At 41.0% G+C, this 17,338-nt stretch overlaps 1 protein-coding gene across 2 annotated transcripts in view; it reads left to right on the top strand.

The window, feature by feature from the left end:
- The window catches only part of RTN1 (reticulon 1), a 218,938-nt gene extending 202,539 nt beyond the window's left edge, over nucleotides 1-16,399 (top strand). For both annotated transcript variants that reach the window (XM_046010288.1, XM_046010289.1), the window contains 6 exons: nucleotides 6,692-6,899; nucleotides 9,402-9,540; nucleotides 10,928-10,997; nucleotides 11,531-11,577; nucleotides 11,663-11,721; nucleotides 15,595-16,399. In XM_046010288.1, the coding sequence (XP_045866244.1) occupies nucleotides 6,692-6,899; nucleotides 9,402-9,540; nucleotides 10,928-10,997; nucleotides 11,531-11,577; nucleotides 11,663-11,721; nucleotides 15,595-15,637 (566 nt within the window). In that variant the 3' untranslated portion in view covers nucleotides 15,638-16,399. The remainder of the gene's footprint in view (nucleotides 1-6,691; nucleotides 6,900-9,401; nucleotides 9,541-10,927; nucleotides 10,998-11,530; nucleotides 11,578-11,662; nucleotides 11,722-15,594) is intronic.
- Nucleotides 16,400-17,338: the final 939 nt, after the last annotated feature.

The raw sequence follows: 17,338 nt of genomic DNA, 5'->3' as shown, positions 1-17,338 counted from the left end.
TTTTTTGACATACTGTATTTTTCTAGATCAGCACTATCCAATAGAAATACAATGTGAGCCGCTAACTAGAAATGTTAAGTTTTCTAGTGGCTTTCTCATTAAAAAGTAAAAAAAAAAAAACCAAAAACAGGTAAAATTAATGTGATTATATATTACTTCAACATATGCCGAGTATTAGCCTTTCAACAACCAAAATAAATATAAAAAGCAGGGTAGGTAGCTTTTACTACAAATCCAATAGGTAGCTTATAGACTCAGTAGCCACATGTGGCTCATCACTACTGTACTGAATGAGGCAGGTGTGCACTTCCCTAATCTCTTCAAGCGCTATCCTTATCATCCTCAAGTCTCAGGAAAGCCTCCTAACTCATTTTCCAGGATTTGAGTAAATTTACCTCAAGCCACTTTCAGCCAAGTTATGTTGTTCCTTTTTCACCTCAACGCATATCTATAGCCACACCCCTATATTCCCAAAATGTCTCCCTCTTTACCCATTCTTTTCATCCTTCTCCCTTTGAAAAGAAAGAGCTGTGATTAATCCCATCCTTTCTCTCCTTCTCTGAGACTTTGCTCAATCAAATCTCTCTTTCCAGAATGCTCACTCCTTCCTTTCTATTAATATTCCCAGGCTTTGCTTAACCTAAAGTTTTGCTTTTGCTGGTACTCACCCAAACTACCATTGTATTCACCATCTTTCTTATTACTTTGAACTTCCCACCATTTACCCAACCCTTTACAAGATGGCTTCCATCCTCACTACTGGTAGTACTCTCTGCCGAGTTATGAATGAACTTCCAGTCTCCAAATACAGAGTCCTTTCTGTTATCCTTTACCTTTTTATGTCTTCAGCATCCGTCACTGTAGTCTGCCTCCTTGTCCTGAGGGGCTTCCTTGTTCTTGACTGCGTCAACTACACTGTTGGGGTCCCCATTCTGACACTCAGACAGGACTCTTTTGACAAGCTGCACTTCTTTGAGTCTTAAACTATGGTTTCATCCTCAGTTGCATTTCTTGTTCTCTCCTGTCTTGGAAGTTTCCTTCACTCTCATGGCCTCAATCACCCTTTCTACTCAGAATATATCCAAATGTAAATTATTCAACCCTCTTTCCTAAATTACAGTTTTGTACTTCCAATTTCCTACTATACATATTCATCTCAATATCATTGGACTATGATATTACAGGTCATTTAACTCAGGGCTTCTATGACAAACCCTAAAAAAACAAATCATTTCTAAGCTTTAAAAAATTTCAGAAGCATTGTAATCGTCTGCTCCATCTACCTGTAATCCCTATCTCATCTCTCCCTAGACTGTCGAAATGCCCTGCTTTGATGTCATCACATTAAAACCTGAAGGTTGTTTTTTTTTTAAGATTTTATTTATTTATTTGACAGAGAGAGATCACAAGTAAGGCAGAGAGGCAGGCAGAGAGAATGAGAGGGAAGCAGGCTCCCTGCCGAGCAGAGAGCCCAACGCGGGACTCGATCCCAGGACCCTGAGATCATGACCCAAGCCTAAGGCAGTGGCCTAAACCAGCTCACCCTCCAATTTCCTGTTTTTGTCAGTGACACTAATCACTCAGTCACCCAGCTTTGAATTGTTGCCTTCACCCTTAATTAGCTCTTCGTCTTTTCTCCCACGGCTAATTAGTCACCATTCTTGTTGATTAATCCTTCTTAATATTTCCCTTTATCCACTCCATCTCCTTAGCAAATCGTTCGCTACATTCACAAACCATCCCACGTCCTCTTTCACCAATTCCAGCACTATCCCTTCCTTGAACTCAACTTTTGCCATCTCCAACAACACAAAATATATTGGCACTCATTCACCACTTGTAAAATGAATGTCAGTCCTCCCGGCCAGATCTTCAGTTCCTTAAAAGCAGGCACAGAGGGTCTCCTGGGTGGCTCAGCGGGTTAAGCCTCTGCCTTCAGCTCAGGTCATGATCTCAGGGTCCTGGATGGAGACCGCGTTGCGCTCTGCTCAGCAGGGAGCTTGCTTCCCCCTCCCCCTCTGCCTACTTGTGATTTCTCTCTCTCTGTCAAATAAATAAATAAAATCTTTAAAAAAAGAAAACAGGCACAAAATTTTATGATTGGTTTTACTAGATGAATAGATGACCAATAATTATATCTTACAAACTTGTACTTTAAATATAGAGCTCTGAAAGGAGACTTAAATGAATCAGGTTAGCCAAATTATTTTGCATGCTTCAGGGAACATTCAGCCTATAACCACAAAATGTGAGAGAGGCAATTTGTGCTTTGGAGGAAGCAGTAGACTTAGGGTTTGATTTTCTCCCATTAACTCCCATAAGACAGATTTCTTAACTTTAATCTTCTTCATCTGTTATACCTGTTATATACCTATCCAGTAGAGTTGATTGTGAAGTTTAAATGCAGTAACTTCTAAAAGTGCTTCGAACATTTCAAAATCTAAGTACGTAGATTACCGTGCCACAAGGTACCCAGAATAAACATCCCATTTATGTTGTAAGATGACTCTTTTGTTAACCTCCTCATTAGAAGCCTCCAGCAAACTTAACACGTTGATCCAAACACCTGTTTTGTAATGACTATGCTGAGCTAATACTGTTTAGCTGACAGTCCACTCTCTGTTCGTAGTTTCTTATAAAGCCCCTGCTTGATGCCTGCCATCCTCGAGCTGTTTGACCAGGTATCCAGAGATTCAGAAGGCTTTTCTAGAAGAGTACACCATTTTTAACAAGCGTTAAGCAACTTAAGTGGGGGTTCACTTGATAGTGGCAAATTTTATGTTTTCTTTGCCTGAAAACTTCCTGTAGGGTCTCCCATGCCCCTTCATATCATCTCAGAGGTGGGTAAGCCTGCTTTCTCTACCACTAAGGAGTGCCCCCTTTAGCACAAATCATGCTGTCTTATAATGTATTTGTTTCTAAACATGTCTGCCATGTGAATCTGTGGGTGTCATAAAACAGATTACAACTTATTTGCTCAGTGGGTTTCTTTTTTTAAACAATTCATTGATTTGATATTCCTGGTACCTAACACAAAGCCTGGCCCTTAAAAAAAGTTTTTGCCCAATAAATACTGAATAAATTGAACAAAATGGGGAAGAAGCAACATTGCGGATAACGGTGGTGTTTTCATCTTTTTATTCTCCACACCGCCCTCCCCTACTCGAAACAGAATAAATGCTAGGAGGCTCCAGTTCCCCAGGGGCCTTTAGCCCTGCTGGTCTGGACATAGGCCTAGGCTTACTTCAATTTGTTGCTCCAAATCCACTCAACCACAGGGAGCACTAGGCTTCTGTAGAGACCCCTTTTCCTCCCCCTTCTATCACCTACCCTCAGAGGCCCAGGGGTTTCTTGTGTTATGTCTTTTTAAAGATCCCTCTTCTCCACCTGAAAAGGATTATTACCTTAGTGCTCTGCTCTCAACAAACTCTTCTAAAACAAAAATCATTTGGAGAACTCATTTGTATTTTGTTGTTAATGACAAGCTAACCTTTATTGCATTTTCCCTTTCTGGGATCTTTGCAACTAAAATAAAAAAAAAAACCATAAAAAGGATAAATATAAAGATAAAAAGGATAATCTAAAGGACTGAATTTCTAATAGTAGAATGTCGGTCAGTGTAATTGGTGATTGGGGCGGGGAGAAGAGAGAGGCTTTAGAGCAACCTTGCTTTTCCTTTGCCCCTGGAAAACTACTAGTAGAACCAGCCCCACTCAAAAGAAAAAAAAATCTTTGCTTCACATCAAAACATGCTTATGATTCTCTCTTCTACTTCCTACGCGAAAGTGTTGTAAGAGAAAAAGAACAAAGTTTTGCCCAACAAAATGGCAGACCACAGCAATCTTGTGCATTCATGTCATTGGTGGACCAGGTAGGTGAGAAATACGTGGGGATGGATGACAGCTCAGCTCAACAGTAAATTCTCTCTCCACCTTCAGATTGCCGAGGGATCCTTAGCCAGTATTAAAAGAGCCCCCACCCCACCCCTTCAGTCCCTGATTTACTCTCCAGCCAGCCTGGAGAGTAATATTTTGCTCTGCCACACTTCTTGTTTCCCCTTATATTCCCTATGGCATCAAAGGGTTGTCACAGGCTATGTGACCTTTTCGATACTGTTCCTTCAGTCAGTTAGTTACATACCTGTGTATGATGGGAGCTGTCCCCTGCTCTCTTCAACCTGGTCACCTCGTTTTCATCTGAGCAAATGACTGGTATCCAATGCTGTAAACCAGGTGCATCCCGGTGCCCTGCCCACGAAGCTGGCAGTGTAAGCAACGGCCATTTTCTTTTGGTTGTGAGATGGGAGTTTTGTGTCTTCTCTTTCTGAAAATTTATTTTTTTTATTTTTTTTTTTTTTTAAAGATTTTATTTATTTATTTGACAGAGAGAAATCACAAGTAGGCAGAGAGGCAGGCACAGAGAGAGAGGAGGAAGCAGGCTGTCCACAGAGCGGAGAGCCCGATGCGGGGGATCGATCCCAGAACCCTGGGATCATGACCTGAGCTGAAGGCAGAGGCTTTAGCCCACTGAGCCACCCAGGCGCCCCCCTGAAAATTTATTGATGTAACCTTCTATAAAGACTATTTGTTGCGACAACATGGATGGACCTTGAAGCCATTATACTAACAGAAAAACTACAAAGACAAATATGCTTACAATCTCGTTTATAGGTGGAATCTAAAATAGCCAAACTCGGAGAAACTGGAGAATGGTGGTTACCAGGCTTAGAGGGTGTGGGAACTGAGGAGATGTTGCTCAAAGGGTACGGACTTGGAGCTAGAAGGCAAATCAGTTCTGGAGACCTCATGTGCAGCACAGTACTTATGGCTCACAATGCTATATTATAAACTTTGAAGATGCTAAGAGACTTGATCCTCAATGTTCTTACCACAAAAGAAATTGTAATTATGTGCTATGGTGGAGGTATTAGTTTAATGATCTGGTGGCAATCATATTACAGTATATAAATATATCCAATCAATGTGTCGTACACCTTAAACCTGTACTATGTTATATGTCAATTATATCTTGATGTAAAAAAAAAAAACTTGTGACTTGATTACTTGGGGAATAAATTGATGTACCATTCTTCAGCAAGGCTTCTATGCCTTTTTCATAATCTGGTGACTAGAATATTGAAAATACTTAAATTATGTATCATATTTGAAGCATCATGGCTTTGTTCTTTTGAACTTAATTTTTCTGTGTCTAAGTGAAAGAGGGAAATAACTAAATGAGAAATGTGCTGCAGAATTTAAAGCTGTGTTCCAGATTTTTAAGTCACAATAAGTGAGTGAATAGAGTATGCCGTATAAAATGGTTTAGTCCAAAAGTCAGCTCCAAGGATTCGTGAGACAGCTACTAACTTTTCAGTGTTACTTGCTTTGGAGGGGGCCGTATCTTTTTTTTTTTTTAACATGTTTGTTTTTATATATATTTTAATTAACATAAATTATTTGTTTCAGGGGTACAAGTCTGTGATTCATCAGACTTACATAATTCACAGCACCCACCATAGCACATACCCTCCCCAATGTCCATCACTCAGACACCCCATCCCTCCCACCTCCCTCCCCTCCAGCAACCCTCAGTTTGTTTCCTGAGATTAGAAGTCTCTTATGGTTTGTCTCCCTCTCTGGTTTCATCTTGTTTCATTTTTCCCTCTCTTCCCCTATGATCTTCTGTCTTGTTTCTCAAATTCCTCATATCAGCGAGATCATATGAAAATTGTATTTCTCTGATTGACTTTTTTCGTTTAGCATAATACCCTCTATTTCCATCCACATCATTGCAAATGGAAATTGCAAGTTTCAATTTTTATTGGCTGTGAGTATATACATACACACCACACCTTCTTTATCCATTCATCTATTGATGGACATCTAGGCTCCTTCCATAGTTTGGCTATTGTGGACATGGCTGCTGTAAGCATTGGGGTGCAGGTACCCCTTCAGATCACTACACTTGTATCTTTGGGGTAGATACCCAGTAGTGCAATTGCTGGGTCATAGGGTAGTTCTATTTTCAACTTTTTGAAGAACCTCCGTACTGTTTTCCAGAGTGGCCACACCAGCTTGCATTGGAGGCAGGCCATATCTTTATTCAGAAACCTTTGGCATTGGCTGGGTCTCCAGACCCACCACCATACTTCTGGAGGGACCAGTTCTCCAGAAGCTTTGTTTTCATCATTGCTACCCCTTCTTAGCAGCAGGGATGTGGGTACGACTGAGCTACACACCTCTAGGCCACCACTGAGGCATGAAATTTGGCAGTAGGATGCACGTAATCGATGCCATCCAAAAGGACAGAACAGGTATTCCAAGTCCTCTGCACTTTCCGTCTTGTTTCAAAGTCACAGATGGTGTAGCCCAGCGAGACACACTCCTAGAGGTATGGTCGCTAGAGATTCAGCAGCTTTTTTCTTCTCTGTGAATTTATGAACCATCCTCAGGGATGGAAGAGAGGCCTCCAAAGCACAATACGATGACAGTGAGCGCCCCAGCAAAAGCCCTCTGTCTGCTCGCTTGTGTTTAGGCACCTGAAAGCCAGGTGGGCAGATGCAGAGTCCTCGGCTTTGCCAAGCGAGCCCCGCGGCAGCCACCCAGCCGCACGGCCCACATTAAGTGTGTGTGTGTGTGTGTGTGTGTGTGTGTGTGTGTGTGTGTGTGTCTTTTGTCTCCTCTCCCCACAGCTATTGACCTGCTCTACTGGCGGGACATCAAGCAGACCGGGATCGTGTTTGGGAGCTTCCTGCTGCTGCTCTTCTCCCTGACCCAGTTCAGCGTTGTGAGCGTTGTGGCCTACCTGGCCCTTGCTGCGCTCTCGGCCACCATCAGTTTCCGCATCTACAAGTCTGTTTTACAAGCTGTGCAGAAAACCGACGAGGGCCACCCTTTCAAGTTAGTGTCCCAGCCGGACCAGCCCTGGCTCAGCCTCTCATGGCACTCCTGCCCCCGGACTTGGTGTCAGCTCCTGGGTGTTTGGGTGATGCGTCACTGGGAACTGACAGACCTCTCAGAGTCTCCTGAATGCCCTGACTTTTAATACCTAATATTTCTAGTCTATTTCTAAAACACACTCAGTTATTGCTATGGTGACACTTATTGCTGTATTGATTTTTTATATCTTCATCACCACAAATGAATTAATTTATGTACGTAACATAAATTTACATAAAATATTAATATTTTGTGTTTAATTATTATTAATAGTAGTCATAATCCATTATATGTGTACAGCATTTTATAATTTAAGTAGTGGTCAACAATGAATCCTCTGAACTATGAAGAAGGCAGGGCTGTGTAATCTTTATTTACAGGTGGGGAAACAGATTCTAAGAAAAGTGACTTGCCCAAAGTCACACAGCCAGTAACTTACATACAGTCAAGACTAAGGTGTTTGGATTTTTATATCTGTGGTCTCTGGAATCTAAATACCAAAGGGCCATCTTTCTGGGGAGTGCAAGGTTCATGAATAGTCTTATAGTATACCCTTCTCTGCATTTTTAGACTGGGGAAATCTGACTGGAATGAACATTGAAAAGGAGGAATTTTTTGTTTGGTTTGTTCTCTTAATTTTATTTAAATTCAATTAATTAAATATAGATAGTGTATTATTCGTTTCAGAGGTAGAGTTTAGTGATTAATCAGTTGCGAGGAAGAGTTTTTTTTAAGGCAATCTACTAAGAGGACAAATGAAACGGGGCAGAGCTGCCAGTGGCACCCAACTCCACCCCAATTTATCTCCCAACTCTGGCTTGTGAGCCCAGGGTTTTTCAGCACTGACTATCAGAGCCCCCCCTCTCCCCCGGCCCTGGCCCTACAGGTGGCCTCAGCTCCTGTAACGGAGGGACAGCTCTGAGTCCTAGATGAGCCCTGTAGAAGCTGCTGCTGGTGGCTTCTGGCTAGAGCCAGTCGTTCACCAGATGCCTCTGAGTCCTCCAGGCTCACCCTCACCAGTCAGCTGAATGAAGGCCTTACGGCATCAGGCTCTCAAAAGGGGAAAAGATGCCTGTGTTGCAGGGACTTACTGACAAAAGGGAAAAAGCTGCCTGTCCAATCTCCCTTCCCAGCCTCTGGTTCCTGGCCTCGGTGTTAAATAGTTATAGTCCAAGCATCCTTGCCCTTGGGATGCATTAGGCATTCTTCTAATGCAGAGTGAATGGGTCTTCTAGGCTATAACTTGGCTATCCAAGTTCCCAGCCGGAAGGTGCGAGAAGCGAAGGGGAGTGTCTTCATACCAGGATTATGTCGTGCTTCATTTAGTGGCTCCAGCCTGTGACCAGGGTTCCTGTCTTCAGAGTCCTGCTCTGCCCCAGCCTCTACCCTCAGCCAGCCAAGGAAGCTAGTTTCTTTCACTTTCTTGGTCCCCAAGACTGTCACATTCAATTAGCTCAACTAATTGCTCAAATAATCTTCCTTTAGGAGACAAATTTAAAATAAAAAACTTTCCTTTGGTTGAGTTGTTTTTATCAGTAAAAGAAACATCTGACTCAGAGTACATTTTGGACCAGAATTTACTATCTAGACAAACAAGCATTTTTCTATTTTTTCCCAGAGAGTAGGAAAGCCATAAGATTTCAGTGCAAACTCTCTAAAATTCAAGCCAAATGCTCCTTTTTTTTTTTTTTTTAATCTCAATTCACAGAGTTAGGTAAGCACTGTAAGAACTCTAGAAATATCCTCCAGGTAGATGATGTGGTACTGTCTTAGAATAGAGAGAGGGAAGGAGGAGGGAGGATGGACCCTCTGTGGGGAGCACGGCCAAACAGGAAGATGGACTATATGAGAAGCCTGGTTTATCTACCCATAATCATATGTCATCATTTGAAAAAACTGAAAAATGTAGTCACTGAAAATATTGCTCTTAGTAGAGACAGTGAGCTTTTGAATATAGCCCAGGTCACTTGAATTTTCAGAGCTCTCTACATAAAACTTGGAAGTATTTTCCAAAATTTAAACATGAAATATTAAAATTTTAATAATAATAATTGGCAACTAGGATTTCAGATATCTCAGTTATTAAAAAAGATAATCCCTCTCCATGCAGCCAAGAAGAAATGAGGACTTTCCCAATTACCTAGTGGGTCAGGGATTCTGGAGAATTCAGCAAATGAGCTGATTTAGGACAGGCTTTTCTCTGCCTCTAGCCAGTTGTTCTGAATTATCAGCTCCCACTGTCATGAGGTCTCGGGAACACAGAAATAGTGACAACCCACCACTCACGGCCAAGATTCCCAAGTTCCCCCGGGCACTGGTGGCAGGTGTGTAGGGTGCCCTATAGCCCAGCAGCTGCCCTATGCCCCCAGAGGTGACCCGGCTGTCCTCAGAGTGGGAGAAGGAAAACTCAGCTGTTCTGAGATTACCTCTGATGGAGCTGTCTTTGGGGTGATTTCTTGACAGGACCTACCTGGAGCTCGAGATCACGCTTTCTCAGGAGCAGATCCAGAAGTACACGGACTGCCTGCAGTTCTATGTGAACAACACGCTTAAAGAACTGAGGAGGCTCTTCCTTGTCCAGGACCTGGTGGATTCCCTGAAAGTACGGTTGCTTATGCCGTTCACTTGACAGTCTTGAGTTTCGTTTTCCCTAAAGGTGTACTGTAAACCACCACAAACTAGAGAATAAGAAGCAAGTGCTAATTGCATTCTAGAGTAAGAAAACCTCCAGCTGTATGGTCCCGTGAAGCTCATCCAGTCCAATCCCCTCATCTTACAGACACCAAAACTGTGGCTCAGAGAGGCTAAAACACTTGCCCAAGGTTGCCCAGTGAGTCACTGGCAGAGCTGGGATCAAACTGAGGGCCGCACAGCTTCTAATTTTGTACTTTTTACAACACACCAGGTTGTCCTTACCATTTTTAATTCCTCAGCCAATTTCCTAAAATTAATTTTTAAAAAATCTAGTTTAGGGAATGTGAAAAATGTCTATTCTTTTTTCATTGAAAGAAACTCTGGACTCTGCTAATGGAGACGGGCAAGTGTCCTTACATAGCGTGGGCTGTGAGACGGAGCCTCAGAATCAGTGGACCACAGCTACCCAGGTGTTAGTCCTGGCACTCTCATGAACTTAACAGGGTTCTTTGAACACACTGCTTTTCCCACCCTGCAATGTGTGGAGAAACCTGAAGTCAGTGAGTCATGATACAGCTGGGCCTGAGCGAGGTTGTTATGGGTTCCCCGTGCTCCCAGAATGCTTTGCCCACGCTGGGCAGGGGGTCTTATGGCAGGGGACTGCCCAGCAACTGTTGGAGGAAGGGAAGAAGGAAAAGTGAGTAATGTGGCCTGGGCCCTCAAGAGGCTTTCCTGGAATAACATCTTTCCAAGTAAGGACTAGAGAGAGATACCGGGGAGATTGTAATTACCTACTCTAGGGCTTTTCAAGTGATCTTTCTGTATGTGTCATGTAAAAATAATGGGCTAATGCAGGGGTCAGCAATCCTTATTTGTAAAGGGCTGTATGGTAAATACTTCAGGCTTTGCATGCCTAAATCTCTGTTCCCAGCTACTCGGCTTTGCCCTCAGAGCAGGAAAGCAACCAAACACAATGCTTAAATGAACGACTGTGGCTGTATGCCAATAAAACTTTATTTATGTACTCTGAAAATTGCATTTCATTTCATTTTTACGTATCATGCAATGTTGTTCTTGCTTTGATTTTATTCAACCATTTAAAAATGTAAAATTCATTCTTAATTCTTGGGCGCATTCAAAACAGTCCAAGGGCTGCAGTTTGCTGACCCCAGCCTTATTATTTCATGAGTCCTACAAATCTTCTAACAAAGAGATCCAAAGGCCCTAAACCCTTACATTTCCCATTGAAATTATGGTGTATTTTCCTCCGATTTTAATCTCAAAGAAGTCAATGAGATAAGACTTCATCTGTCACAAATGGTTTTAGAAGCTCTGATAATCATACTGTTCTTCAGTTTGCAGTCCTGATGTGGCTCCTGACTTACGTTGGCGCTCTCTTCAACGGGCTGACCCTGCTGCTCATGGGTAAGGACAGACAAGCCTGTTATGTCTCCTTCACATGCTCCGTAAGCATAGAGCTTCCTAGGCTCTTAGCTGGGAGCGTATTGTCATAGATTCCCAGGAACCAGCGCCACACAGTACAGGGCATTTTCCCTATCATAGATCCCTTAGAGAATATAATATATATTATACATTAATAATGAATTCCTTAGTCTGAAGTGTTTTTTTCTCTTCAAGCACAGCAGTTTTATTTGGTTTCCAATCAATATCTGTTTGCAATAGTCAGTTATAGACCGAAATTCATTTTCATCATCAGAGGGTACAGTCCATCCTCATTCCAGGAATAATGGCTTAATATCTATAAAATGCTCAGCATCCTTTTATTTTCCTTATGGACTGCCCTGCCATCTTTTAGCTAAAATGCTAGCTACTATAAAATAATGTTATAAGATGACATAATTATATAAAAATTATATAAAATAATTATATAAAAATGTATCTGAAAGCTTATCCTCACTGCTGTCAGAATTTTAATACTGTATTTTTTTTCATCCCAGCTGTGGTTTCAATGTTCACTCTACCTGTAGTGTATGTTAAGCACCAGGTAAGTCCTACGTGATGTCAAATATTCACCTTAAATTTTGACCTTGTGAGCTTTGGGTGTGCTCATGATTTCTTCCTCTTTGCAGGCACAGATTGACCAATATCTGGGACTTGTGAGGACTCACATAAATGCTGTTGTGGCAAAGTAAGTTACATAGTATGATTCCTAAAAAGGAGAGACTGCCTTAGGCTGGAGTTTGTGGGGATTAGAGAGGGTTCATAAGAGGATAATAAAATACTAAGTTGACTTATCATCATTCATTTATTTGAGTCATGTATTCGTATCTTTTCCAATCATATTACTTCAGAAAATAAGTATACGTTTTAAAATTCTCAATTAAATAAAGCTTTCAGTGATTTAATCCAGGTATCATGATGAATGAGTTTTTTTTTTTCAAAGGTTTTATTTATTTGACAGATGGAAATTACAAGTAGGCAGAGAGGCAGGCAGAGAGAGAGAGGGAAAGCAGACTCCCTGCTGAGCAGAGAGCCCCATGTGGGGCTCGATCCCAGGACCCTGAGATCATGACCTGAGCCGAAGGCAGAGGCTTAACCCACTGAGCCACCCAGGCACCCCCATGATGAATGAGTTTTAATGAGTGAATGAAGTTCAACTCTATCTGGAGACTGGCTCATGTCTAAGAACAACTTTCCTTTAGAGGAAAGAAGGAAGCCTGATTCAAAAACTAAAATTAATTTCTAACAGTTCAATTGAAATAAAAACTATCAAGTTAACAAACATTTTCAACAATAAATACTATTGATTTTATAAACCATTTCAATGGTTTAGAAAATGTGAGAAATTAAAAAATCTGTAACAGCTGTTATATTTGCCATTACATCATTTAGACTCTACAAATGCATATGTTTATTGGCCTTTTAATTAACACCATCGCTTTTTAAACCTGAGTCTTGAGTAGATTCCACTTTATGGTCACTTTATATATCAAGAGATAAAAATTCCAGTTGTAAGTAGCCACAGCTAACGTAGGCATTAATCTTAGTTTTCCATAACTCTTAAATTAGTGTTTGTAAATATATCTCCCTCTAAAATGATAGTTTTTATGTTGTCATTTTATTAACAATTTCATTTTCATCAAAAGTTGACCGCGGCTCCCACTGGAAATAGATGCCATGAAAGGGCTAGAGTTTGTTGACACAAACTTCCTCTCACAATCTTAGAATCACGGTGGACCTAGGTGGTCACAATTAGAGGGAAGTATTTTAGACAGCCAAAGATGTATGAAACAAAACAAAAATAAACCACTTTAAAGTTCTTCTGCTATTCGATTTGCATACCATCAGTTATGGTTCTCTCCTAAAGTACATAAAGATTTTTGGTTTTTACTGTGTACTCTTCATATTCCTCCTTTTAAATTCATGGTGAACTTGGATCTAGATCAGATCTATAGCACATTTCAAAATGCCTGAAATTATCACCTTGGACCCAAATGCAACTAAGACCTGATAAAAATCAACAAATTAAAGTATTCATTATTTTTGTTTTAAGAAATGGCAGCATGGTATAGCATGAAAGTTGGTGGGGCTGGAACCTGGGGAAACTGATTAAGATCCCAGTTCCCAGACTCTTAAAACGGACCTATTGAATTAGAATTTCTAGGATTGGGGGCTTGGAATCTATGCTTTAATGAACTCCCCAGATGACTTTTTGGCAATTAGAGCTGTGTTTTGGGGAACTATAGCAACACCATTACAGGAACACAGCAAAACACCAGAATAGCCTAGAAACTTGAAGACAAAAATTCTAGCCCTAAGTTGTCCAGTCTTTAGTTTGGGGATCTTGAGAAAATCACATCTATTAATTTTTATTTCATTGATTGGCTGGTTGGTCCCCAAAAGAGCTATACCTATGATGTCCCTCCCAGGTAATGCATGTAACAGGCACAGAGGGTATAAAGATGAATGAGATGATCCCCACCCTAGTACAGCTCTCAGCCTCTTGGTGTAGACAAAACTATAAAAAAATAAGGCTAAGACAATCTAAGAACTACACTGGGGTTGTTTAAAATGAGAAGGTCAGGGAGATAAGGAAATAACTGTTCCTACCTGGAGGGATAATGGAAATGACACTAAATCCTCACTAAAATGAAGGCCTTTGTCTTAACTCAGGCCGCTATAATACAGTACGGGGTGTCTTATAAACAACACCAGTTTATTTTTTGCAGTTCTGGAGGCTGGTGGTCCAAGATCAGAGTGCCCACACAGTCAGGCTCTGGCCAGGGCCTTCTTCCAACTTACAGACTTCTCGCTGTGTCCTCACATGGTAGAAGTGGAAGGAAGCTCTCTCGGGTCTCTTTTACTGGACATTAATCCTTTTCACCTCTGAAAGGCCTCACCTCCTCATACTAACATGTTAGAGGTTAAGTTTCAACATATGAATTTGGGATGGGAGGACACAAACATTCTGTCTGTAGCAGTCCTGAGGGATGAGTGAACATTCACCAGGTGGGTGATGAGGGGAAAGACATTGCAGGAAGAAGAAATAATATAAAAGCAGAGGCAGAAGCATGAAAATGTAGGTTATGTAGGAAACGGTGAGTCAAGCATTGTGTCTAAAGCTTACATGAGTAGAAAAATCAACTGGAAAGAGTCTAGAAAAGAGGCTGAGGTGAAGTGTGGAATGTTCTAAGGAGTGACTCTGCCCCAACGGGAAATGGCCAGCTCCTGCTTTTTTTAATGCCAGGGTGATGTAATCAGAGCTGTGTTTTGCACAGATCACAATGACAATCTAAAGGGAGGGGAGTTGAACCGGAGAGTGGAGACATGGCAATCAGATTGGCTTGGAGGGATCGTAATTCACAGAAAGTGATAAGGGTCTAGGCCTGTTAAAATGGAAAGAAAGGAGAGAAGACAACATACAGTGTATGAACATACATGTACAATCAATTGTTAGATTAAAATTGGCAATCAGGGCTGTGGAAAGGAAAAGAAAGAAAGCATTACCCATGAACTACCATGGTTTCTGTAATTGGGCTTTATTCAGATTTGGCTCTGAGCTTGGTAGCTAGAGCAAAAAGAGAATCTAAGTGAGTTACATAGATACGTCTTGTTATCAGAAAGGAGGGAACAGAAGTTCTTCAAGGGAACCTGTTTTGGGGTGCCTGTGTGGCTCAGTGGGTTAATCCTCTGCCTTTGGCTATGGCCATGATCTCAGGGTCCTGGAATTGAGCCCTGCATGGGGCTCTCTGCTCAGCGGGGAGCTTGCTTCCCCCTCTCTCTCTGTCTGCCTACTTGTGATCTCTCTTTCTGTGTCAAGTAAATAAATAAAATCATTAAAAAAAGAGAGAGAGAGAGAGAGAACCAGTTTTGCCTGACACTGTATTTTGAAGGAAATTTCTTGGTGGTTTCTTACCTCGAACGCTTCTTTGGCTTTGAGATCCTGACTCCATGTTAGAGTAATTCCCAACATAAGAACTCACATCATTTTAGTGAAACACTGAAGAACGCGATCTTTGGAGTCAGGCTAGCTTGAGTCCATTTCTGGCATTTTCAGCTTTCTGAGTTCATTACAGATTTTATTTGACTTCGTGAACCTGTTTCCTTATCTGCACACTGGGAATGTTAACACTTAACTCTTAAGGTTGTTGGCGATTAAATGAGATACTGTCTGTAAAGTACTCTGACTTGGGCATAAGACACACTCAATAAATATTAGACATCATCATCATCATCATTCTCATCATCAGCCTATTACGCCCAGAGATCTTTTGAAGAGGAATATGGAGGACAGTCCTAGACCGGGTCAGGAAGACTTAGTGCCACTACCTTCTCTATGAAGAGTAGATGGATGGAACCTGGCCCAGTCAGACAGAAATATGTCTCTATTGCTGCGTATAAATGCATTCTTAAACACTCCTACTTTGCTATTGTATCTTTTGGAATATTAAGCTATTTGGTCAGCTAGCTAGTTAAAGCAACAGCACCCAATGAAGTCACAGAATGATTTCATTAATGACACTTGTGATTTACCATTTTTTTTTATATTGTCTTTTTTCAGGATTCAGGCTAAAATCCCAGGCGCTAAAAGGCATGCTGAGTAAATCAATATCCCACTGGGGACTGGACACAAACCAGAATGTGTGGAGTGGTAACAGCTCTGTTCTTACATGTTACTGCAAATTGATTGTTTCTCCCCCCAATACCATCATCTTAGAGACAAACTCTCAACAGCTGTTTTCAGGCTGTTCCTGTACTCTTAGGATATTTGAGTCACTTGTGTCAAGCACTAAAGTATAGAGAAAGTGTATTAGATGTGGTTTTAATTTTGTGTTGCTAAAAAAAAAAAGTGCATGATGGTGAGAGCCCAATTTATTTTTTCTTCTTCGGTGTTCTCCTTCTCCTCTCTGCAATGCTTCTGTAGCTTCTAATGTCCCCTGTGGCTAGGCCTTTCCTGCCGAGTGCACCGATGCAGTAGTGGAAACCGCTTACATGTCCTTGGGTTGCTGGTTGGATTCATCTTTAATAACAATATATAGAATTGTAGACTGATGTTTTAGTGTTTTTCGAACACACAACATAAAAATAAAAACAGTCGGCCGTACTTCTGGTAATCAGTTTTGTATAACTTAAAATAATTAAATAAATGAATAACAGCCCCTCCCCCAAAAAACATGCAGTACTTTTGTTGTGTGGGACTGACAGGCTGATCTACATGTATGGTAAAAAAAAGTACCAGCATGTTAACTTTATTACAATTTGTATTACTTTCTCTGTAGTTCCTAATGGACCTAATTATGGACTCTGGATATTTGCACTTATGTACTTGATACTGAATGCATAAATAAATGTTACTAAATGTAAAACCTTCTCCCTCCCTTCTTGTGCTATGACCAGAAAATGCAAAATTTCTAAAAGGCAGAGTCTTCCAAGGACAGGTTGGAAAACCTGAGAGCAAGAGCTCACTTTGTTCCTTGCTCCAGAACCATAGGGTCCAGTCCCAACTTGGCATATGCTCCTTTGGGGAATTGACAAAGCCACCAAAAAGTAATAAAACTGGAAAGCATGCTTCATGTTGTACTCTATGGGGTTGATGCAGATATTTTGAGTCATATTTTAAAAACTGGAAAGTGATATAAATCCTTCACAAATTTCTTTTATAATTTTTAATATATTGTTTTATTTATTTTTTATGTTTTTAATTAACATATAATGTACTTTTGTTTCAGGAGCACAGGTCTGTGATTCATCAGTCTTACGCAACACCCAGCACTCACCACAAGACATACCCTCCCCAGTGTCTATCACCCAACCACCCCATCTCCCCATCCCTCACCCCTCTAGCAACCCTCAATTTGTTTCCTAAGATTAAGAGTCTCTTATGGTTTGTCACCCTCTCTGGTTTCACCTTCTTTCATTTTATCTTCTCTGCCTTGTTTCATCTGTGATCTTCTGCCTTGTTTCTTAAATTCTGCATGTCAGTGAGATCATATGATAATTGTCTTTCTCTAATTGACTTATTTCGCTTAGCATAATACCCTCTAGTTCTATCCATGTCATCACAAATGGCAAGATTTTGCTTTTCTGATGGCTGCGTAATATTCCTCTGTGTGTGTGTGTGTGTGTGTGTGTGTGTGTGTGTGTGTGTGTGAAGTGATATACATATATCACATCTTCTTTATCCATTCAGCTGTTGATAGACATCTGGGCTCTTTCCATAGTTTGGCTATTGTGGACATTGCTGCTATAAGCTTCTTATAATAATATGCAACAATTTATATGCTATGAAGTCATTTTTTTGGTAA

This window comes from Meles meles, chromosome 6 (genome assembly GCF_922984935.1).
Source record: "Meles meles chromosome 6, mMelMel3.1 paternal haplotype, whole genome shotgun sequence".
Lineage (NCBI taxonomy): Eukaryota > Metazoa > Chordata > Mammalia > Carnivora > Mustelidae > Meles > Meles meles.
Note: the sequence above shows the minus strand (reverse complement) of the source record. Positions and strands in the feature narration are given on the sequence as shown.